This window comes from Astyanax mexicanus, chromosome 25 (assembly GCF_023375975.1).
Source record: "Astyanax mexicanus isolate ESR-SI-001 chromosome 25, AstMex3_surface, whole genome shotgun sequence".
Classification (NCBI taxonomy): Eukaryota; Metazoa; Chordata; class Actinopteri; order Characiformes; family Acestrorhamphidae; genus Astyanax; species Astyanax mexicanus.
Genome location: NC_064432.1, coordinates 25632459 through 25656728, shown reverse-complemented (window position 1 = coordinate 25656728; position 24270 = coordinate 25632459). Strand labels below are relative to the sequence as shown.

The 24270-nt window shown below is 37.8% G+C and overlaps 1 protein-coding gene and 1 long non-coding RNA gene across 9 annotated transcripts in view; one reads left to right on the top strand and one right to left on the bottom strand.

The window, feature by feature from the left end:
- slc12a10.1 (solute carrier family 12 member 10, tandem duplicate 1) overlaps positions 1 to 20183 on the top strand; it is a 38878-nt gene extending 18695 nt beyond the window's left edge. The window contains exons 21-29 of one of the 8 annotated variants that reach the window (XM_049472572.1): positions 762 to 844; positions 933 to 1001; positions 1463 to 1567; positions 2055 to 2166; positions 2263 to 2349; positions 4329 to 4418; positions 14880 to 14937; positions 15026 to 15093; positions 19051 to 20183. In XM_049472572.1, the coding sequence (XP_049328529.1) occupies positions 762 to 844; positions 933 to 1001; positions 1463 to 1567; positions 2055 to 2166; positions 2263 to 2349; positions 4329 to 4418; positions 14880 to 14937; positions 15026 to 15093; positions 19051 to 19189 (811 nt within the window). In that variant the 3' untranslated portion in view covers positions 19190 to 20183. Of the gene's footprint in view, positions 1 to 761; positions 845 to 932; positions 1002 to 1462; positions 1568 to 2054; positions 2167 to 2262; positions 2350 to 4328; positions 4483 to 4570; positions 4639 to 5390; positions 6521 to 13151; positions 13257 to 13741; positions 13854 to 13950; positions 14038 to 14786; positions 14938 to 15025; positions 15094 to 19050 lie in introns of those variants that run through there. The other 7 variants (XM_049472570.1, XM_049472569.1, XM_049472568.1 and 4 more) reach the window with 7 other exon arrangements.
- LOC125787815 (uncharacterized) lies at positions 6609 to 23337 on the bottom strand. Its single transcript, XR_007429564.1, has 3 exons — positions 22886 to 23337; positions 20680 to 22569; positions 6609 to 7017 (listed from the first exon to the last, which is right to left on the bottom strand). It is a non-coding gene; the product is annotated as an uncharacterized LOC125787815 (long non-coding RNA).
- Between the last annotated feature and the right edge of the window lie 933 nt (positions 23338 to 24270).

Sequence of the window (24270 nt, the reverse complement as noted above, 5' to 3'; positions counted from 1 at the left end):
ATATCGTATCAAACGTGATAATATCCCCAACATTTTTAAATATACTAAACAATATTATAATCTGAAATATCATTTACCATTATATATCTACTATATTATATCTGGACAGATTATATGATATATAATAGATTATATCTGTCTAGTATCATTTATTTTACTTTAATCCTGGATATATGGAGATTTTGGAGTGTATTATTATTAGTATCGTGACATTCTGGATCATTGACTTCTGATGAAATGTATGTATTTTTTAATATCTCTAGTTTCTTTTATCTTGATAAACAATACAGATGATGTATATATTGATAAAAACATGTATCTCCAAAACAACAACTTTACTTGAGAGAGATAAAATCTTCATAACTTTCAATGGAAGTGAATATAGAATAGTTTTATTTCAGAACTGAAGTATTTATATAGGTAATTTTGACATAGTGTAAAGGGCAGTTTGTCTGTTCAAATTATGCAGTAAACTAAAAAATTACAAAAATGGATATACCTGTTTTTTTTTTTGGACAGCGACGATATAAGAATCACTTTTTTATACATGATAGAGAATTTAAACAGCAGATTAGCAGAATCTGCCACTGATAATGTACATAAATACTGAGCTTCTCTGTATTTTGACAGACAAAAAACTGTAAAAGAAAAAAATAGAAAATAAATAACTTTATGGCAGCAGGAGTGCCTTGTGTTTTTTGGTCTTGTCTTGGTTTCTGGTTATTAGAAAGTAAAAGCTCTCTGTCTTTGTTTTGTCTTAGTGATACTTTTGATGCCAACTACGGAGTGTGTATTCTCAGGATGATGGACGGGCTGGACGTTACAGAGGAGTTACAGTGTGAAGGTGTGTACGTGTGGAGTGTTTGAAGGATGTTAATTTGGTGCGATTGATTTGATATCTGTGTAAAATGACTGGTGATTTTATTCGATAGCAAACCTGGCTTTCGAGGCTGATGAGGCAATCGAGTCGGACCACAGCGGCAGTTCAGACAGAGAATCAGGTAAAGAAACTTCAGAATCTGTTCAGAATCTACTGATTTTTTTATAGTCCAATGTTTATATGTCACAGGTCACATAAAATTCGGACAAGTAGGCTCAGGGACAGTTTTTTCCCCAAGAGCCATCACTGCACTGAACAATAAAAAAACAATGGCAAACAAAAACGTACAATTTTAAACCCCAGGAGTAATATAACGTGTGCAATATATTTGAAGTGCAATATTTTGTGGATAGATTGTACAGTGTATATCTTGTTTTTATTACATTTAATTTCTGTCTATTTTAAATTTGTTGCTTTTAACTTAAATTATTTTTCTGTTTAATTTATACAACAAAGGCATTTTGGAGAAGCAAATCCAATTTCATTGTAATGCAAATTATAATGACAATAAAGGCGATTCGATTCGATTCGATATGTCCAAAAGTTGTGGACACCCCTTTTTTATATCTTCGCCATTTTCAGATGTCGATATCCCAAACCACACAATAAACAATGACATCCGAACCGTGTTCCAGACCAAACAAGGGAAGAAGACTATTGATGTGTACTGGATCTCAGATGATGGAGGTAGGACATGAGGATGACATGCACATGAGTATCCCATAATTGCTCTGAGTTAAGGCTCATTTATACTACTTAAACTTTTCTCTAAACTGGAAGTTTGACAATAGAAAGAAGAACTTTACATGTAGACAATTTCTTTACAGTTTTATAGGAAAAGTCTTTGATTTAAAGTAAAACACTTTGGCGTATAGACCCGTCATTGGCCCAGGTCGCATAGCATCTGGATTAGATCTGTGATTAGAGGTGTTTTAAAGACGAGTAGAAGCTGTTGATTGGTCAAGGTAATGACCTTGGAGATATAGCATTAAAGAGTTTCATAGCAGAGCTTTGCTCAGCTTACATTTCAGTATAGGTCTATATGGAGTGATTTTTGAAAAATATCAAGATACGTGTGAATGAGGCCCCATGGTTTCTTAAAGCTTGTTTAAATATATAGAGCGTTATTCCTGTCGTTCTTCTCTCTCTCTCTCTCTCTCTCTCTCTCTCTCAGGTCTGACGCTGTTGGTGCCGTATCTGCTGACCAGGAGGAAGCGCTGGAGGAAGAGTAAAGTCCGAGTCTTCATCATAGGCCAGCAGCAGACCATGGAGGAAGAGCGCAAAGAGTACATTATTCCCATTCACTTTCAGTTGCTTATTTATCACAATTTTTTATGTTTATTCTTTAATTCTCTAAGTCACTAATCCGTCTCTGTTCTCAGGATGCTGGTTTTACTGCGGAGGTTTCGACTGGACGTCGGTGATGTTATAGTGATGACAGACAGCCAGCGGCCGCCTTTTCCCAAGAAGTAAGATATTCAGAAAACAGGCATTAAAGGGGACATGAAACACTTCAAGTATTTAGTTTAATTCACAAGATGTATTTTCACTCTAACAAATTTTATAAGTTTAACAGTTGTCAGTGAAGCGGAATTAAAATAATAAGCAATCTAAATGTCATTTTTTTAAGTAAGGGCAGCGCCATCTTGTCCCAGCGCTGAAAGTGACGTCACGAGGTTGGTTCTCGCACGCCTCACTACTAGAATCTATGAGAATAACGTAATTTAGCTCCTCAATAAATAATAAAATCCAAACCAAAACTCAATGCAGAGGGGGGGGGGGGGGGGGCACTTTTGTATTGCCCCTGTGTGTAGTAATACTGGGAGTAGTGAAATTTAATAGCGTGAGGAATGAGAAATATTTACTTTCACTTTCATACCTTCAGCGGGGGCTTGCAGCGCTGAAGCGTGAGAATCCTCCGGTTAGCTGCAACGCTAGGGGTTAGTGGCGAGCACTTTCTAGACCAGGACTATGTGAAGGAGAGGGGTTTGAGTCAGGAGCATTAGCGCCGGATAAATAAGCTGAAGTCCGAGGCTTTTTTCCTCCGTTTTTTATTTTTCCTCTGATCAGCTGGAATGTACAGACCGTCCGAATGGGTAACGTTACTATGAGAGCAGCAGCTGTGAGCCGCACGGAACCAGCCAAACAACACGCCCACCCAGCAGAGCAGCGAGAGGTACCGTTACCGAAAATCTAGATAAAATGACAATTTAAAGATAACATAGCTAGCGTTAGCTACTTAGCTAGCTATCTTATTCTAGATAGCCAACGCTAGCTAACTAGCTAACACTAACTAGATGAAGCTAAGTACCCAGTAAGCATTCTAACTTCTAAACTGAACGGTTTATCAACCAAACAGCGCCTGGATGTTTCAATATCCACTTAAATCATGTTCGTTTCATTCAGTCTTAATGAACTCTGGACTTTGCATGTTAAATAGCTAAATGTATATAAAATAGCTGGTTAACTGGATGGTAGTACCTGCTGTGGACGCGCTGCAGGGTTCTGCACGGCTCCACGTAGAGAGAGAATAAACACTCTCAAAACCCCTCGCTCTCGGAAAAGCATCTGAAAAGTTCTGCTCAGGTTTATACAGGAAAGATCTCTGAGTAAATGCTCCATGTTAGCCTAGTTCAGCTTCGTCTTCATCCATAATCTCGACAAACAATACGCTCTTTTCCTCTAGCTATATGCCTGGGATCTTAAACCAACCAACCTCGTGACGTCACCAGTGCTGCACGGGCAACATGGCGGCGCCCTAGCTCAAACGTAACAAACATAAATATATTATAATTTAGTGTGTAAACATTTTATATAAAAAATCCCCCCCAAATAAATTCCATTATATTTAATACCTTAGAAAATTTGTACAAACTGAAATGTTTCATGTCCCCTTTAAGCCCTGATTCCTATTGGGATTTCATCTTTTGGGTTTTGCTTAGTTATTAATTTAAAGGTTATTTATCATGTTAAAGGTTACTTACATTAATATACAGTATTAGTTTAAAGTTTGTATAATATCAAAGTCATCCAGACTATGAAGGAACACATAAGGAATCATGTAGTAACTTAAAAGTGTTAAACAAACCAGGATACTCTGTGAAGCATTTAGGTGGTATTTTCTGAGGCTAGTAACTGATGAATTTATCCTGTTCAGCAGAGGAAGCCCTTGCTCTTCTATCCTTTCCTGGGGTGTCCTGATGAGTGCCAGTTTTATCATTATAATGTATTTGACATGTGTACATTTAAATGTACATTTAATTGGTTAGGTAGTTGGGGATAATATTAGTTTATTGCTATGGATGGTTATTGCTATTATGGATATTAGCTATTGCTCTCTTCATTTTTTCCAGAGCTGTATACGCCAGTGTCCTCTGCTGGGCAATTCTGAATTCAGAACATAAAACAAAATTTAACATAAACTTTATTCTAACCTAATTGTCTTTAGCTTGAAGCGCTTCGAGGACTCGGTCGCCGCCTTCAGGCTCAGAGAAGGACAGCAGCAGGGAGACGGGTCAGTTCAGCAGCAGCAGCAGCAGCAGCAAAGGACAGAGGGCCCTTGGAAGATTTCAGACAAGCAGATGGATGCACTCAGACTGAAGGTGAGAGTATGTTACTACCTGTATACCTGAGTCTATTTATTGCTCGCTCCAGCTCTGACCTCTTTATAAACTTCTCTTCTTCTTACAGTCGGAGAGAAAGGTTAGACTGAATGAGATCATCCGGAGGAATTCCAAACACGCTGCTCTGGTCTTAATGTGAGTACTGACCCCAGTCTGTAATCAAGAGCAGGGGATTTTAGGAGTAAATTAACTTAGGCCTGGGCAGAATATCGTCAGTATTATCGTCAGTATAAAACTTATACTGCATGGGTGATTAATATGTTATTTAACCATAATTGATGCAGAGAGTAGCTTCTCATTTCTTAAACAACTATGTAGGAAGCTCATCCTGTGATAATCTGTTTCAGAAGTGTCAAATTATTGGCTTGCTTTAATAATGCAAAGATAAGATCTAAGGAGGTTGTAGCCGAAACTACTAAAATCAGGTTAATAACTGTCCAAACGCATCCATATCTATCTAAAATATATGGTAAGTAGTGTAAACGGTGAAGAATCTAAAACTGTGTTTCAGCTGTTTAGCTTAAAAAAAAGCATCTATAAGTAAGGAAAAACCATAAAATATAACATTTAATATAGGTCCAACACTTGAAGTAGTTAAAAAAGCAAAGCTATGCATTTCTACAGTAGTATATAATTAGTAAGTATATTGCTATATATAATTACTGATCATTTTACATCAAAATTAAAGATTTGTCATGTCATATATCGTAGTGTACATCACCATTTCTCTTTAGCATATCGAGATATATGTTGTATATATGTTTTAGCCTTGTTTTAGCCCAGCCCTTACTAACACATACCAAACATCTCAAGTGCACTACCATTTTTATGCTTCTATACTTACTGTTAGTGTGTATATATATATATGTATTTGTGTGTGTGTCCAGTTCATTACCAGTCCCTCAGAGTGACTGTCCCAGTTCGCTCTACATGGCCTGGCTGGACACCCTGAGCTGTGGACTGCACTGCCCTGTCCTTCTGATCAGAGGAAACCAGCAGAACGTCCTCACCTTCTACTGCCAGTAACACAATCATCCACAATCAGGAAATGTTTCTGATCTATTCAAACATTTACCCAGACATAAATCTGTCATAAAATATATATGCACATATCAAAACTGAGATTTAAAAATGATCATAAACTGGACATACTATAGTGACTATATTGCCAAAAAAATTTGCTTATCCATCCAAATCACTGAACTCAGGTGTTCCTGAATCTATTCCATGTCCACAGGTGTTTAATAATAAAAGCAGCAGCTCAGCATGCTGGGACTGCTTCTGCAAAACATTAGTGAAAGAATGGGTCTCTCAGGCTCTCAGGGAACTCCAGCACTGTGGTACCGTGATAGGATGCAGCATCTGTGCAACAACAAGTCCAGCTGTGAAATATTCCACAGCCAACTGTCAGTGATATTATAACTATATATTTTCACTACACACCTCCAACCTTATGTAGCTTCATCTTAGATCAAGAACAGTAGAGAGTAGAGAGACTTATGGAATGGAGAGTATACACGGCCGAGCAGCTCCATCCAAACCTCTCATCACCAAACACAATAAAGCCAAGCGAATACTATTTGCAATATAATGTATTTGCAGTCACTGTCCAATGAAAAACAAGTTTATACAAATAATCCAGAACAACCTGAAATAAACTCTTTTTACATCGACTTCCATTGAAAGTTAACAAGGTTTTATCTCTATCTTTATCTATATCTTTATGTTTTACCTGAAAATGACAACTTAGTATCTTGAACAAAATGCCATCTGATAACGCAATTTACTGAATGAGGAAAAAATGCCAAAAATGTTTTATCTGATAGAATTCAGTTCAGTTAGGCAGGATGCACCCAACGATTTTGTACAGATGTATCTTCAGTAAAATCACCAACATGTTTTAAGGACATGTGTTATATTTACTACACTTTGTAAAGTATTGTAAGTAAAATAAATGAATTAATTATTTGCCTATTATGATTTTACATTCAAATAAAATGGGTTGGTTTGCCTGCCACACTGTCGCTTTTATTCTGGAGGAAGCTGAAGGTAACATGTTAATCTTGAAACTTCGTCAACATCATGCCATTTTCAAAAAAAAAAAAAAAAAAATTATCTGAACTACTGAAAAAATTAGATTCAACAATCTTAAAAGCCTTAAAAAGAATTTATCCTTGTTCATTTTTTTTTAATTTTGCATTGGTGTTTAAGATTTTTTCAACTTAAACCGGTACTTTAAGATAATCTACAAAGCACAATAGGTGTTCAAAGTTTAAAAAACACAATTCAAGAAACAGGATTATGAATGAAATCCAATTGTAAAGATCTGACACCGACTCTTTAATATTTTATCTGAAAATCCATTATATCCGTGTGTGTGCTGCATTTCTCTGACTTGGTAACCTTAAATAGTTTATGGGGGGGTCCTCTGTGATTTTACTCTCGTCCGGAACGACCATGTACGTTTTTTTCTCAGCCGTTCTGGGGCACTGCAAGTCCCACCCACACTGAAACCTCATTGGCCAACTAAGCATATGGAAAGGGCCAATCAGGATGCTCAGGATTTGTCACTCTCTACCTTTTTTCTCTCGCATGCCTTCTCTCTCGCTCCATCACACATTAACAATGTGACAAACGGTAAATTCTGCATCAACAATGTTTTATAGTTGATGTTCACATAAATTGTGTCAGATCAAAACTCAAGCAAGCACTGCATCATAAACCAAATCTATAGAAATCTGTAGAGACATAAGTACTGCAGAAAATCCAAAGCAACCACAGGACAATGTTGAATTGAAACATTTTTTATCAGTTATAGCAGTGGTCCCCAAACTACGGCCCGCCTCCACATTTGGCCCGGCCCCCTGAACACCCACATTGATTCAGAATGCAGGGTATTTAACCTGCAGTGGACAAACGATTATTTTTTTGTTCAATGCAAAGAAAAGGCTGTTTGTCTCATCTGCCACGAGGCGCTGGCGGTATTCAAAGAATACAATCTGCGACGGCACTATGAATCCCGTCACAAAGACAAATATGATAGCTTGCAAGGCCAAATGCGGGCAGACAAACTGTTAAAGTTAAAAAGTGGACTGTTAGCTCTGACCTAAAACACTCTGACTAAAACACTCTGACCTTCCTGATTCCTGAAAAAGTAAAAACAACCTCCAAAGCCTTGTGTCGCCGTGACAGTTAAAAAGAGAGCAGAGATCATAAGGTTATTAAGTGAATTATAAAGTGAACAGTAAAAATAATAACTGTATATATAAATGTATAAAACATTTAAGAATAAGAGTGTAAAGGTGTGGTTATCTCCAATCACACCCTTCACTCCCCCCTTCTAGACCAAATGGAATCATCCAAGATTCCATGATGGTCTACATAACGCCTAAGAAGCCCCGGGAGTAATGACAAGTGTCCGCATACAGAGTATGAGAACAAGTGTTTCTTCATCTCAGCTGTGGACATGCTGGGGCCTATTGCACACCAGTCCCCACGCCGGACTCTCCCTGCCTCGTTATGCCCACCATGGATCTGAGAAGATTCATAAACAAATTTTTCTACATTAACTTTCTTTTTTTTTTTTCAGAATTACAACATAAAGTTATAAAAGTGTTAAAAGTGTAAACATCTCTTAATGGTTTAGCAGCTAAGTATATGTCAGGGCTCCTGACAGATCGACAATTCCAGCTCATTTGTTGAGAACGTTTAACATTGCCTTTTGTATTTATGCACCAAAGATTTGTAACTCTCTATCAGTTTATATCCCTCAGGGATCACCTAGTTCTTCCTTTGAAGCCCATCTAAAACTTATTTGTGCACTTCAGATTAATCTTAGTTGTATTTATTTTAAAATAGTTTGTTATGTGCCCAACATTCTTAATGCCAATCTATAGACCCACAATCCTCAACTTTGCATATACTCAGAAATCCTTAAAGCATTGCTCATAATATTTATTCTTATTGGTGCTGTTATTTGAGGGCGAACACACAAGGAGCATAAAACACCCCCTTTTTATTTTAGTTATTAAGTAGAGAGTTCAGTTCCTCCAAAACTCTGATGAGTATGATGCAGTCAGTGCATTTCCTCTATATCCTTTGTAAACTTATTTTCCATCTGTTAACTTGAGTCTAAAAACATTTGGCTGATGTTAGAATTTTAATGTGTGTGGAGTTGTGTCCACAAGCTGTTGTAGGGATGGTCCACCTAAGTTTAGACTAACTAGTTCCTATAACAGTGATTTTGAAGCTATGAGCTGCAGTGGTCCTGTTAGAAGTCATTGGCCTAATATTTATTTTCCTTGTTCAGTTCCAATATATATTTTTGCGAACTGTGCTACCTGTAAATTAATTGCAAAAAATAAAAACATATTTAAGTTTCACTTGTTTGGCATAGTTGCAAGACTGTTAGCTGGTGGTTTAGCAAGCTAGTTATTATTATATATATTGAATTAATTTAGCATTAATATTAATGCACATATAAGAGAAAGATTTCTATCTTACCCTATTTTTTTAAAGCTTTTGGAGCAAACAAAGCTCTTTTTGTAGTTGATAGTCTACATTGATGTATTAATAAGATTTTAAATGGTTGATTTTTATTTAAGCCAGCATGCTTGGTTACTTTAGCTAGTTACAGCTACATCTTTAAGCTTATATGTATTAATTTTGTCAAAAGCCTGTAAACAACTTCCCTTACATAAGCCTTAGCGGAGATGATTGTTGTTAAAAATGTTTTATACAAATCATAGTCATTAGACAACATAAGTTACGTAATATAAACCTAAAAGAACTTTTCAGTGAAAATTGAGGGCCAATGTGTGATAGGCCTCTAATGTATTAATCTGCCCAGCAACCATGTTTGGCTACTGTTTACAATGAAATTAAAGATTTTTTTTTTCCTGAACTAGATATTATTTTTAATTCATCAAAGTTTTTGATGAGAAACACTATTTAAAAGAGAAACAAAAAAAAGCTAAAACCTTTTTTTCTCTTAAAAAGAAAGGTAAAACAGTCATAATTTGAGTCACCACCAGATTTAAAGTTTAACCAAACATTTTCTACATGAGGCATAAACATCAAAAATTAAATAAAATCACTCCTTTTAATGGAAAAAAAGTAAACAGGCATAAAAATAAAAAATCTGGTCTCACGTCTCTGTTGCTGGCTCAGGCTGAGGTGTGGATCCACTGGGCTGATTGGCTGATGGGGGTGGGTGGTGTTGATGGTTGAGCAGGTGCTGTCTGAAGCGGTCTCTGATCGCTCAGTTCTTCCAGATCTGAAACCAGTTTCCTGGACCAGTGCTGTAACATTTCAATCACAGCAGGTCCGGTGAAGACGCAGTCCAGCCATCGACCGACAGCTGGACCAAACACAGTCTCTCATCTGAGACTCTCCTCATGAAGTGCTCTGGTTCAGATGATGTTCACAGTACTGTTGCAGAGTACCCTGTCTCTGAGGGTCAAAACTCCTGTGATGAGCACCACCCCCGCCTTCTCAAACACCCAGAAAACAGCACTGAGCAACATTCAGTCAAAAGAGAAAAATCCCTCCAAAAAAAAACCTTAAAAGAAAAAATAATAATAAAAAAGAAATCCTGAAAGGAATTCTATAACATGGTTAAAAATTGTTTAGCCTCATGAAATAACTAAAACAAAAATTATTTCCAGCCAAACGATGCTTGATATTCCTAAACTGTATAAACATTAACATTATATTGTTGTGCTCTGATGGGGACTCAAAATATAGCCAAGAATATGCAAGCAAGTTCTTCATTGCGAGAAATAGAAAACATATGGAAAGCAAAACAGAAAGCTCCATTTTTTTTTTTTAAAGACATCTGATGTCTCCTTGTTTAAAAGTCAGAAAGAGAGACCCAATTCACTGCAGCTCGTAATAGATACAATATTAAGTTTGTCAAATTAGACCTTTCCAAAGAAAGTAAGGTCTTTTCTTACTGGTTTCTAAAATCTACCATCCTCATTAAGAGAATCAAAAGATCAGCATAGACTGAGATGCATGAGAACCACTAGAGAAATTAGATATGTGTATTCTTTAAATCTCATTCAGCTGAGACTGAGCTGAAATCAGTCTCAATAAGAAAAGAATAATAATAGAAAAGGCCTAAACCACATGAAGACAGAAGCTGTGTTCAGAATGGCTCACTCATTAACTCTTTCACTATGTAGCATTTTCTATTTACTAAACGAATTATGGAACAACCAAACAATAAACCATGTTTGTCCTGCTCTGAGGACGTCTGATACAACAGCACTGCATTGCATTATAGTATATTTTGAAATTTCTAAATTTTGTGATGCATTAGGTTTTTCATAGTGAACTATATAGGGAAACAGAATGTACTGCTGGGATTTTAAACAGTACTGCAAAAATGGTTTATACTCTATATAGTGCACTATTTCTGGAATAGGGAGCGATTCTGACACAGCCACACACACATTATATTCATCATTAGATTCGCTTATAGAATATCAGAGTTAGACAAATGTTAGAAACATACACACTTACACACACGCACAGACACGCGCATATAGTTTTGGCTCATTTGATTGAAAAGAGCTGCATCATGAATTTTTGGCTTAAGTTTCAATTCTTTAGTTACTTGGGATCCCATTTTGTTCTCTCATTCGATTTTAATTTTAATAGCCCCAATAATCACGTCTCACCTTCCTTCTTCTAACCCTGCTTAATACACAATCAGTACCCTGTACTATTAGTATTATTTATGCACTCCTCCCCACGGTCCCGGGACCTATTACTCTAATGACACGTCTATCAATAGAGGCCTCGCTACGACCAGGCTAGTCTTCTCTTTAACTTCAAAGATATATTTACATACATCAATAAAGGCCTCGCTATGACCAGGCTAGTCTTGTACACCGTCATGTAACTATACACTGTCCAGGGCGGAGTGCTGAAGGAAGGATGGAGGGGAGTAAATTAATTTAAGAACAAATTTTGCATTTAAAATTTTCTTAATGAGTAAATTAGTTAACCTGTCACTCACCACCAATGTTTGTTGATGAGGCCTGGATTGCGAGTGGGGGGTGAGAGGCCGCACTTGCCCCCGCGGTACTTGTCCTTATTCTGTGGAATTTTTCCCTTGCTTCTGGGCCCAGCTGTTTTGCTGGAGAGCGTCCTCGGCAGGTGCTAGTCTCTCCCCCTCCGTCGCAAGACCATGCTCATCCTGTTCGTGACGCCAAATTGTGGTGGAAAATAATGACAGGACGAAAGAAACTGCAGAGTCTCTGAGTCTTGATCAGAATGAGTAACAAGATTTATTGAGAAGACACGCGTATGAATACAGAGTGAGCTCCTGCCTTGCAAGAGTGCCACGCTCTCTTTATACCTTAGATCCTCCCAACCCTTACTATCTTACTTCCCAATTATGGGCACAGTGCCACCATTGTGACACGTCAACTTCTTCTGACAGGTGGTATGACATAATCCCTTAGTGAGCATATCAGGCTGGTTCTCAAAACACCCTGGCTTTCTGCAAGCAGAAGGAAAGATGACCCTGGCGCCAGAATTTGTAGACAGAACAACTGTGACGTGCATTCCTTAGCACACACACACATAGACACATACTGCAGTTTACTGAGTACACATTATCATCGCATGGAACAAAAAGTAATATCATTAATAGTCGTCATTGTTTATGAATCATCACACGTCATTGATTATGAATCATTTCAATAAACACCTTCCATCACAGTACGGCGATGTGCTGTATTACACGGAGGTCCGATGGCTGAGCCGGGGCAGAGTTTTGAGGCGTTTTTATGAGCTGCTACCCGAAATTAACGCATTTCTTCACTCAAAAGACAAAACGGTCCCAGAGCTGATGGACCCAGAGTGGAAATGGCACCTGGCATTTTTAACAGACGTGACAGAAATGCTGAACAGCCTTAACTTGCAGCTACAAGGCCAGGGGAAACTCATTTGCGACATGTATTCCCACATAAAAGCATTTGAGGTGAAACTAGCGCTGCTTTTGGAACAAGTGGAAAAAGCACAACTTCATCCATCTCCCTGCTACCCAAAACCTCTCTGCAGAGAACCCAGCAGTCCCGTTCCCAACTGAAAAGTGTGTGGAAGCACTGGAAATGCTCAAGGGGGAGTTCGGTGTGCGATTCTGTGAACTACATGTTAATGCAAAAGAAATCCGTCTTTTCCAGAACCCCTTTGTTGCCGACATCGATGAAGCCCAGCCTTCTTATCAGTTTGAGTTGGCCGAGTTACAGAACTGTGATGTTCTGAAAGACGTGTTCAAGCCCAACAGTCTTATTGACTTCTATGCCGCACTCCCAAACGACACGTACCCTAACATAAAAAAACACGCAATGAAGATGTCCACAATTTTTGGCAGCACGTATATCTGCGAGCAAACCTTTTCACACATGAAACTCTTGAAAACTCCGATGAGATCAAGATTGACAGATGAACATCAGCCATATATATGGATATATGGCTGATGAGGCAATCGAGTCGGACCACAGCGGCAGTTCAGACAGAGAATCAGGTAAAGAAACTTCAGAATCTGTTCAGAATCTACCGATTTTTTTTATAGTCCAATGTTTATATGTCCAAAAGTTGTGGACACCCCTTTTTTATATCTTCGCCATTTTCAGATGTCGATATCCCAAACCACACAATAAACAATGACATCCGAACCGTGTTCCAGACCAAACAAGGGAAGAAGACTATTGATGTGTACTGGATCTCAGATGATGGAGGTAGGACATGAGGATGACATGCACATGAGTATCCCATAATTGCTCTGAGTTAAGGCTCATTTATACTACTTAAACTTTTCTCTAAACTGGAAGTCTATGACAATAGAAAGAAGAACTTTACATGTAGACAATTTCTTTACAGTTTTATAGGAAAAGTCTTTGATTGAAAGTAAAACACTTTGGCGTATAGACCCGTCATTGGCCCAGGTCGCATAGCATCTGGATTAGATCTGTGATTAGAGGTGTTTTAAAGACGAGTAGAAGCTGTTGATTGGTCAAGGTAATGACCTTGGAGATATAGCATTAAAGAGTTTCATAGCAGAGCTTTGCTCAGCTTACATTTCAGTATAGGTCTATATGGAGTGATTTTTGAAAAATATCAAGATACGTGTGAATGAGGCCCCATGGTTTCTTAAAGCTTGTTTAAATATATAGAGCGTTATTCCTGTCGTTCTTCTCTCTCTCTCTCTCTCTCTCTCTCTCAGGTCTGACGCTGTTGGTGCCGTATCTGCTGACCAGGAGGAAGCGCTGGAGGAAGAGTAAAGTCCGAGTCTTCATCATAGGCCAGCAGCAGACCATGGAGGAAGAGCGCAAAGAGTACATTATTCCCATTCACTTTCAGTTGCTTATTTATCACAATTTTTTTATGTTTATTCTTTAATTCTCTAAGTCACTAATCCGTCTCTGTTCTCAGGATGCTGGTTTTACTGCGGAGGTTTCGACTGGACGTCGGTGATGTTATAGTGATGACAGACAGCCAGCGGCCGCCTTTTCCCAAGAAGTAAGATATTCAGAAAACAGGCATTAAGCCCTGAGTCCTATTGGGATTTCATCTTTTGGGGTTTGCTTAGTTATTAATTTAAAGGTTATTTATCATGTTAAAGGTTACTTACATTAATATACAGCATTAGTTTAAAGTTTGTATAATATCAAAGTCATCCAGACTATGAAGGAACACATAAGGAATCATGTAGTAACTTAAAAGTGTTAAACAAACCAAGATACTCTGTGAAGCATTTAGGTGGTATTTTCTGAGGCTAGTAACTGATGAATTTATCCTGTTCAGCAGAGGAAGCCCTTGCTCTTCTATCCTTTCCTTGGGTGTCCTGATGAGTGCCAGTTTTATCATTATAATGTATTTGACATGTGTACATTTAAAGGTACATTTAATTGGTTAGGTAGTTGGGGATAATATTAGTTTATTGCTATGGATGGGTCCGGTTCTTTTGGGCAATTTTTTTTTCTCCTCTTTTTTTTAAATTCATTTCCAAGGATTGACATTGCAAATAAATGCTCTAAATGAGAATATTTTTATTTGTAATTTGGTAGAAATATTGTCTGTAATTTATAGAAAAAACAATGTTCCTTTTACTTAAACATAAACCTATAAATAGCAAAATCGGAGTAACTGAAGTGCTCTCTTCATTTTTTCCAGAGCTGTATACGCCAGTGTCCTCTGCTGGGCGATTCTGAATTCAGAACATAAAACAAAATTTAACATAAACTTTATTCTAACCTAATTGTCTTTAGCTTGAAGCGCTTCGAGGACTCGGTCGCCGCCTTCAGGCTCAGAGAAGGACAGCAGCAGGGAGACGGGTCAGTTCAGCAGCAGCAGCAGCAGCAAAGGACAGAGGGCCCTTGGAAGATTTCAGACAAGCAGATGGATGCACTCAGACTGAAGGTGAGAGTATGTTACTACCTGTATACCTGAGTCTATTTATTGCTCGCTCCAGCTCTGACCTCTTTATAAACTTCTCTTCTTCTTACAGTCGGAGAGAAAGGTTAGACTGAATGAGATCATCCGGAGGAATTCCAAACACGCTGCTCTGGTCTTAATGTGAGTACTGACCCCAGTCTGTAATCAAGAGCAGGGGATTTTAGGAGTAAATTAACTTAGGCCTGGGCAGAATATCGTCAGTATTATCGTCAGTATAAAACTTATACTGCATGGGTGATTAATATGTTATTTAACCATAACTGATGCAGAGAGTAGCTTCTCATTTCTTAAACAACTATGTAGGAAGCTCATCCTGTGATAATCTGTTTCAGAAGTGTCAAATTATTGGCTTGCTTTAATAATGCAAAGATAAGATCTAAGGAGGTTGTAGCCGAAACTACTAAAATCAGGTTAATAACTGTCCAAACGCATCCATATCTATCTAAAATATATGGTAAGTAGTGTAAACGGTGAAGAACCTAAAACTGTGTTTCAGCTGTTTAGCTTAAAAAAAAGCATTTATAAGTAAGGAAAAACCATAAAATATAACATTTAATATAGGTCCAACTAGGGGTGTGTTAAAAAAATCGATTATTCGATTTAAATCGATCCTCATGTGAATGATCCGATATCGATTTATATAAACCCGAGATCGATCTTTATAACTAGCCCCTTTTCCCCGTGTATGCGTAGCTTTAACGTCTCGCGTAGATCTCGCGAGACCATCCTTTTTTTCCGAGCAGCGCGCTCTGGCTGGGGTGATCAGTTAAGCATGGCTGAAGCAGGAGTGCAGGCGCCCAAGAACCTGAAGGCAGACGTGTGGTTGCATTTTGGATTCAGAAGCTATGGCGGTAGGGAAGAGCTGGATAAAAGCAAAGCTGTGTGTAAACTGTGCAACAAGGAGCTGAAATATTGTGGAAATACCACAAATCTGAGAAATCATCTAACGCGACACCATCCTGATACTCAGAAAACGGCAGAACCCACACAAACTCCACTAGAGAAAGCATTTGCGATGAAACTACCTTCAAGTTCTCCTCGTGCTAAAAAAATATCTGAAGCTCTGGTAACATTTATATGTAAGGATATACGTCCATACAGCGTTGTTGAAAACGTTCCGAAGCCTTATTAATGTTCTGGAACCACGTTATGTTTTACCCACACGAAAACATTTGAGTGAAGTGGCCATTCCAAACCTGTACAGAGATGTGAAGCACGGCGTCGCAACTTCACTTAAGTCAACAGAAAGGGTTGCCCTTACCTGTGATAGCTGGGTATCCAGAGCGATGGATTCGTACCTAACAATTACGGCTCATTACATCGACAACGAATGGAGGCTCATGTCTCATGTTTTACAGACAAGGGAAATCGAAACCAGTCACACAGCCAGTAATCTAGCTGAACTGCTGTCCGAAGCGATACAAGAGTGGGAGCTTGCAAACAAAGATCCAGCTATTGTCACAGACAACGCTGCGAACATGACCCGTGCTGTGGAATTAACCAACTTGCTGCACGTTGGATGTTTCGCCCACACACTCAATTTAGCCTCACAGGCAGCTCTCAAAACTCCACCTGTTGCACGCTTGCTTGGCCGAGTGAGGCGCATTGCATCATTTTTTCATCGTAGCACTACAGCTAGCCACCAACTCAAAGAAAAACAGAAGATACTGGGGCTGCCTGCACACAAGTTGGTGATTGACGTGACGACTCGTTGGAATAGCGCACTGGAGATGCTACAACGCTTTTTGGAGCAGCAACCAGCGATCTCTGCAGCTCTGCTTTCTCCAGAAGTACGCAGGAATGAAAGCGATCTCTGCACACTGAGCGAGCTTGATATAACTGTAGCAGAAGATGTGGTGAAAGCTCTCGGACCTCTGAAGGCAGCAACGCTGGTAATGTCGGAGGAAAAGTCTCCAACTTTATCCGTTATTGCGCCTCTCCATGCACAGCTGCTGGCGGAGATGAACAATGTCACCCACGACTCCACCGTGATTAAGGACCTAAAGACAGCTGCACACACCAACTTGAAATCAAGGTATGCTTACTTAACTTGTGCGTTGAGGGACTAGGGTATCCATTATAATGGGGAGAAATAAATGTACACAGTATAGGATAACTCCCAGGGAGTCAAAAAATGTTAACACTATGATTTTAACACTGTGGATTCTACTGTGTATATATACAAAAGACAATACAGTGGGTTTCTAGTAAGGGCTATATGCATGGTAATTTTACATTCTACAGTTAATATACATGCAATCTGTGCATATACATGCATTTGGGCAAATCTATGTATATAATGCATTGTGGTAATTAATTGATGTGCAATTTATTTTCTTCTTTTTTTTTAGGTATGTGGTGCTGAAAGACAAGCTGTATGTAGCATCAGCATTAGATCCTCGTTTCAAGGCACTGCCTTTCTTGACTGATGAGGCCCGTGACAACACATTTTCTAAACTGGTGACTGAAGCTGCTGGTCTGGAGCCTGTGGAGGCATCTATTGTAAGTTAAGCAAACTTCTACAGCTGTATACAGACATACATTCAAAATAGTCCCTTTCCTTTGTGTTAGGAATATTAAACAATAAATTCCCCTGCATTGTTAAAATGGTTAATGCCATTAACACGTGTTATACAAATTATATATTCATATAAAGTGGAGTGTGTATCACCCCAGTAATGCAGGGGTGTGGTACTCAGTGACTGTTTTGTCTTTTTTTTCTGAGAATGTGTGACTGGATTTCCCAATCAATTTTCCATTGAAGTTTATACTTGAATATTTTTCTCTTTCAAAAGCAACAATCTGATGATGATGGAGCAGAGCACATTGTGCCTGTAGAGCAAGAAGACAACTCCCTTGATCCTGTTGAAGTCAGTGATGCCCCTACTCCACCCAAGAAACCAAAGGAATCTTCTGCATTGATGTCACTCCTTGGACCATCCTACACCCCAAAAGACACTGTATCAGAGAAAACACCAGCTGTAAAAGCAACGGAAGAAGTGAACCGATACAGGGAAGTAAAACCTATTCCACTTTCTGAAAATCCACTGACATGGTGGAGGCTGCATGCAGGGGAATATCCCCTTTTGGCTCGCCAAGCCAAACGTTATCTCTGTATCCCTGGGACCAGTGTCCCTTCTGAGAGAGTTTTCTCAACAGCTGGGGACATTGTTACTGCCCAAAGGAGCTGTCTCACTCCCCAACATGTGGATCAGCTCCTTTTCCTGCAGAAAAATCTCTAAGATGTAAGAGAGCAGTAATGAGCAGTAATGAATACTGTAAACATAATGTGCATGTTTAATGTTTTGTTACAAAAAACGGTAATTTGCACTTTAACAGGCCATTAAAATCTTTCAAGGCCTTTTCTGATATTGCAGCTATGCACAGCCAAATATATGTTTACATTACATGTTTATTGTTATAATGTGATGGATACATTAAATTATATTTAAAAAAGAATGTAACTTGTGTTGAGTGTTCATAATATAAACTAATATTTTAATAATGAAATTTGAGTGTTCCTTGTATAATTACATTTCATATTCAAACTACAATTTTTATGGTAACTGAAACTTCCCTAAATTAATCGATGTTGAATCGAGAATCGAATCGAATCGAAAATCGATTTGAAAATCGAATCGAGACCTTGTGAATCGGAATCGAATCGAACTGGGAAATCAGTGATGATACCCACCCCTAGGTCCAACACTTGAAGTAGTTAAAAAAGCAAAGCTATGCATTTCTACAGTAGTATATAATTAGTAAGTATATTGCTATATATAATTACTGATCATTTTACATCAAAATTAAAGATTTGTCATGTCATATATCGTAGTGTACATCACCATTTCTCTTTAGCATATCGAGATATATGTTGTATATATGTTTTAGCCTTGTTTTAGCCCAGCCCTTACTAACACATACCAAACATCTCAAGTGCACTACCATTTTTATGCTTCTATACTTACTGTTAGTGTGTATATATATATATATGTATGTATATATATATATATATATATATATATATATATATATATATATATATATGTGTGTGTGTGTGTGTGTGTGTGTGTCCAGTTCATTACCAGTCCCTCAGAGTGACTGTCCCAGTTCGCTCTACATGGCCTGGCTGGACACCCTGAGCTGTGGACTGCACTGCCCTGTCCTTCTGATCAGAGGAAACCAGCAGAACGTCCTCACCTTCTACTGCCAGTAACACAATCATCCACAATCAGGAAATGTTTCTGATCTATTCAAACATTTACCCAGACATAAATCTGTCATAAAATATATATGCACATATCAAAACTGAGATTTAAAAATGATCATAAACTGGACATACTATAGTGACTATATTGCCAAAAAAATGTGCTTATCCATCCAAATCACTGAACTCAGGTGTTCCTGAATCTATTCCATGTCCACAGGTGTTTAATAATAAAAGCAGCAGCTCGGCATGCTGGGACTGCTTCTGCAAAACATTAGTGAAAGAATGGGTCTCTCAGGCGCTCAGGGAACTCCAGCACTGTGGTACCGTGATAGGATGCAGCATCTGTGCAACAACAAGTCCAGCTGTGAAATATTCCACAGCCAACTGTCAGTGATATTATAACTATATATTTTCACTACACACCTCCAACCTTATGTAGATTCATCTTAGATCAAGAACAGTAGAGAGTAGAGAGACTTATGGAATGGAGAGTATACACGGCCGAGCAGCTCCATCCAAACCTCTCATCACCAAACACAATAAAGCCAAGCGAATACTATTTGCAATATAATGTATTTGCAGTCACTGTCCAATGAAAAACAAGTTTATACAAATAATCCAGAACAACCTGAAATAAACTCTTTTTACATCGACTTCCATTGAAAGTTAACAAGGTTTTATCTCTATCTTTATCTATATCTTTATGTTTTACCTGAAAATGACAACTTAGTATCTTGAACAAAATGCCATCTGATAACGCAATTTACTGAATGAGGAAAAAAATGCCAAAAATGTTTTATCTGATAGAATTCAGTTCAGTTAGGCAGGATGCACCCAACGATTTTGTACAGATGTATCTTCAGTAAAATCACCAACATGTTTTAAGGACATATGTGTTATATTTACTACACTTTGTAAAGTATTGTAAGTAAAATAAATGAATTAATTATTTGCCTATTATGATTTTACATTCAAATAAAATGGGTTGGTTTGCCTGCCACACTGTCGCTTTTATTCTGGAGGAAGCTGAAGGTAACATGTTAATCTTGAAACTTCGTCAACATCATGCCATTTTCAAAAAAAAAAAAAAAAAAAATTATCTGAACTACTGAAAAAATTAGATTCAACCATCTTAAAAGCCTTAAAAAGAATTTATCCTTGTTCATTTTTTTTTTATTTTGCATTGGTGTTTAAGATTTTTTCAACTTAAACCGGTACTTTAAGATACTCTACAAAGCACAATAGGTGTTCAAAGTTTAAAAAACACAATTCAAGAAACAGGATTATGAATGAAATCCAATTGTAAAGATCTGACACCGACTCTTTAATATTTTATCTGAAAATCCATTATATCCGTGTGTGTGCTGCATTTCTCTGACTTGGTAACCTTAAATAGTTTATGGGGGTCCTCTGTGATTTTACTCTCGTCCGGAACGACCATGTACGTTTTTTTCTCAGCCGTTCTGGGGCACTGCAAGTCCCACCCATACTGAAACCTCATTGGCCAACTAAGTGCAGCACTCGTTATGTGCAACGCAGCAGCCACATTAGCTAGTTCACAAAATATCAGAAATTTTATACAACAGTATTACAATAGAAAAATATATAGGCAGTAAATCCGGGGTTGGACCAGTATCAGAAGACTCTTTAGATTCGCTCGGAGGGCTCTGATTAAAATACAACAGACCGGGATATTTATACAGAGTTCAAGATGCAGGTTATTTATTAAAAGAACAAAAATAAATAAAATGTACCTTTAGTGACTATGAAGAGAATATGGGTGTGGATGAAATTAAATGGGGAAAGAAAAAATAATAAAAAGGGGATGTGGCTTAATTCAATGGGGCTTAATACTGTAAATTCACTGAATGAGTTAATAAACAAAACAAAATCCAAAACCTCAAAATAAGGAAATACAGTGCATCTATGCAGTATCAAGTAAATCAGAACACAATCTGCTCAACAACCCTTACAGAACTCATTAACTAATCACATAGGCGTAGGAACCGGGGGGGATGGGTGGGACATGTCCCACCCAATATTAGAAACAGGTGGATTTGTCCCCCCCAAAAATGACATTGTTTCGCTCAGCTCAGCAGTACTATTAATGAGGAGACAGACCGGACCAATCACGGAGCCGGTTCAGGAATTAAGTTCCGCCTCTCAGGAGAAACAGCCAATCAGCTTGCTGTTTTTGCAGCGTGCGTGATAGCTGGTTAAAAATACACGTCTCTGAATCAGCACACAGACTAAACCCACTGTGACTAATAAACTGTAGCTGTATAGTCAGTTAGCTTAACTTTGGAATTAGCTAGATTGGGAGTCAAGGTTAAAGAAAAAAAAACTGTATATGTAATGGTTCAACTTGCCCTGTACCTGATCAGCTAATCACTATTTCATTTTCAAACTGTGTTTATTAATTTAGGATTACAGGACTTACTGTGAGCTATAATGAACGAAAATTAATTTAGCTAACTAGTTATCTAGAAGCTGGATGTAGGGGATAGCTAGAATTTAGTACAACACTGGGTAATGTGGGTAGTTTAAAGCAGTTTCTTAATCCTGATCACTGCCCCAAAATTGTGTTTTCCATCAGATTGAACTGATCATTTTATAAACAGTCCTTTACTGAGTTTACCTGTTAAAATCCTTTAGCCCCCTATGGAGACTAAATTAATCATTATGTATATCAGCAGTGTATTAAACACATCATACCACCACTTACTTTATTACCTAATATGTTATATTATTTTAAATATTAGGTGATAACTGATCAGTTTTTGTGATGTGTATATAATTCAGACATTGCATGCATATTTTTTTTCTAACAACACTAACTGTAACGTGGAGTAACATGTTTAGGTTGTAAAGTCACCTTTTCTAGGATGTTAACTTATATATAAAAAAAAAAAAAAAAGATTATTTGTGATAAAAAATAGTTCCACAAATGTTGTTCTAGGAAACTATTGGGTGGGCTTTGGTTCATATTAGCAAATGTGTCCCCCCCCAATATCAAGCCCGCTCCTACGCCCTTGACTAATCACAATCTTCTTCGTGAAACAGCATTTAAATGTTAAAAAAACCCAACAGTCCCCTTTTTTATGTTTGTTTTAGTCCGTGTCTCTTCTTCTTTTTTTTTTTTTATATGATTTGAGTTTGCTATTGTCAGAAAAAGTGAGTCTCTTCACTACCCGGGTAGACTACGTTTTTTTAGAGAGTGTGTGTGTGTGACTCTGCTCCTCTTATCTGTTTCCCTCCTCGAGGCGCCGTTGGGGCTCGGGTGGCGGGAAAACGCTCGCATAGGATTCTGGGGATCGTAGTTTCAGGGTTGGCTCGCCATCTTGGATTTGACAAGTTCACTCGTTTCTCCCGTCTATTAGAACAACCTATATAATACAGGACTTTGTTAAGTAAGTCTGTATAGCGCGAATATTCATCTTAACGTGTCTCTAACCGAGTAAAGAGCAAAAATACACACTTATAATCACATATATACACATATAAACAAAACGCTGTTTTAGCCTACAAATTAATAACGTTACTGAACTCAAGTCATTTCACAGCACTTTATCTCACATATTTCTCACTCCGGTTGTTTTAATAACCTTCTAACTTCACTATCAACACTTTTAACAGCTTAGAACATGAAAACACTAAGTTATATTCGCAAACTCTTTCCTAATCAGCAATATATGAACTCACCGGAGTCTCCCTCAATCAAACAGCGCAAAAGTTTATCCAACTCGGTTGATAACTAAAAAATCTCCAACGAGGGTACTTGTGTATCACTGTAGTACAGTTTAAACAGCGTCTTTACTCAGTATTTCCTCACACACAAAATGGACATTTATCTCCAGCTCCGTGCAGCACCCACACGCTGGGAGAGAGCAAGGTAGAGAGAGAAGAGGGGGGGTGGAGAGAGGGGAGAGTGGGAGAGAGGGAAAAGTGGGAGGGGTCTACACACAGGCTCCTCAGAATGGCTTTACCCAAAGAGTGCTTATTTTACCAGGGTTACATCAGCATATGGAAAGGGCCAATCAGGATGCTCAGGATTTGTCACTCTCTACCTTTTTTCTCTCGCATGCCTTCTCTCTCGCTCCATCACACATTAACAATGTGACAAACGGTAAATTCTGCATCAACAATTTTTTATAGTTGATGTTCACATAAATTGTGTCAGATCAAAACTCAAGCAAGCACTGCATCATAAACCAAATCTATAGAAATCTGTAGAGACATAAGTACTGCAGAAAATCCAAAGCAACCACAGGACAATGTTGAATTGAAACATTTTTTTATCAGTTATAGCAACAAAATGCAACGTAAAACAGTACACACATAAAATGGTGTTCTCTTCTCAAATATATATATAAAAAAAAAACAACAAAAAAAAAAACAAAAACCTATAAATAACATTAAAGAGTAAAATGTTCAAGTCTGGTATTTTGTGGGTGAAACAATTTGTGACAGATACCCATAGTAACATTAAATATCAATAAAAATCTAAAGATTAATAACTTTGCATTTACAAGATATTACTTTTAAAGCCAGAAAGAAAAAGAAAAATGACAATTGTGCTAAAGTGAAACATTAAAAAGACTGCGCTGACAAAGAAATTAACATCAAAGTAAAAAAAATCAATCGGGTGATGACTGACTCAACTGCATCCTATGGGTTTTACATTTTCTAAGTGTAGCAAAATAAATAAAAGAAAACAAGTTAACAAGTTAATTCAGATCACATTGAGCCTGTTTACACCTGACAATAACATGAGCTTTTTGATCCAGATAGTATTTGACTAGTTATCGACTTTGATCTGATTTGGTTTACACTTGTACACTTTACACTGATTATAATCCAATTTTAAATCAATTTCAGTGCATTTTGGCATGTTTTAATCTGAGTTTTTATAGGGTCAAGTGAAATCTGGAAAAGAATCAGATCATTAAAAACACACATTAATACCAGGTGTATTTAAAACAAAAAAACCCCACAAGGTTCATCCCATCCAAACCAGTCTGAAATTAGTAGCACTCAAAACGAAATGACCATAATTACCGTAATTTCTAATTAAAAGGAACATAATC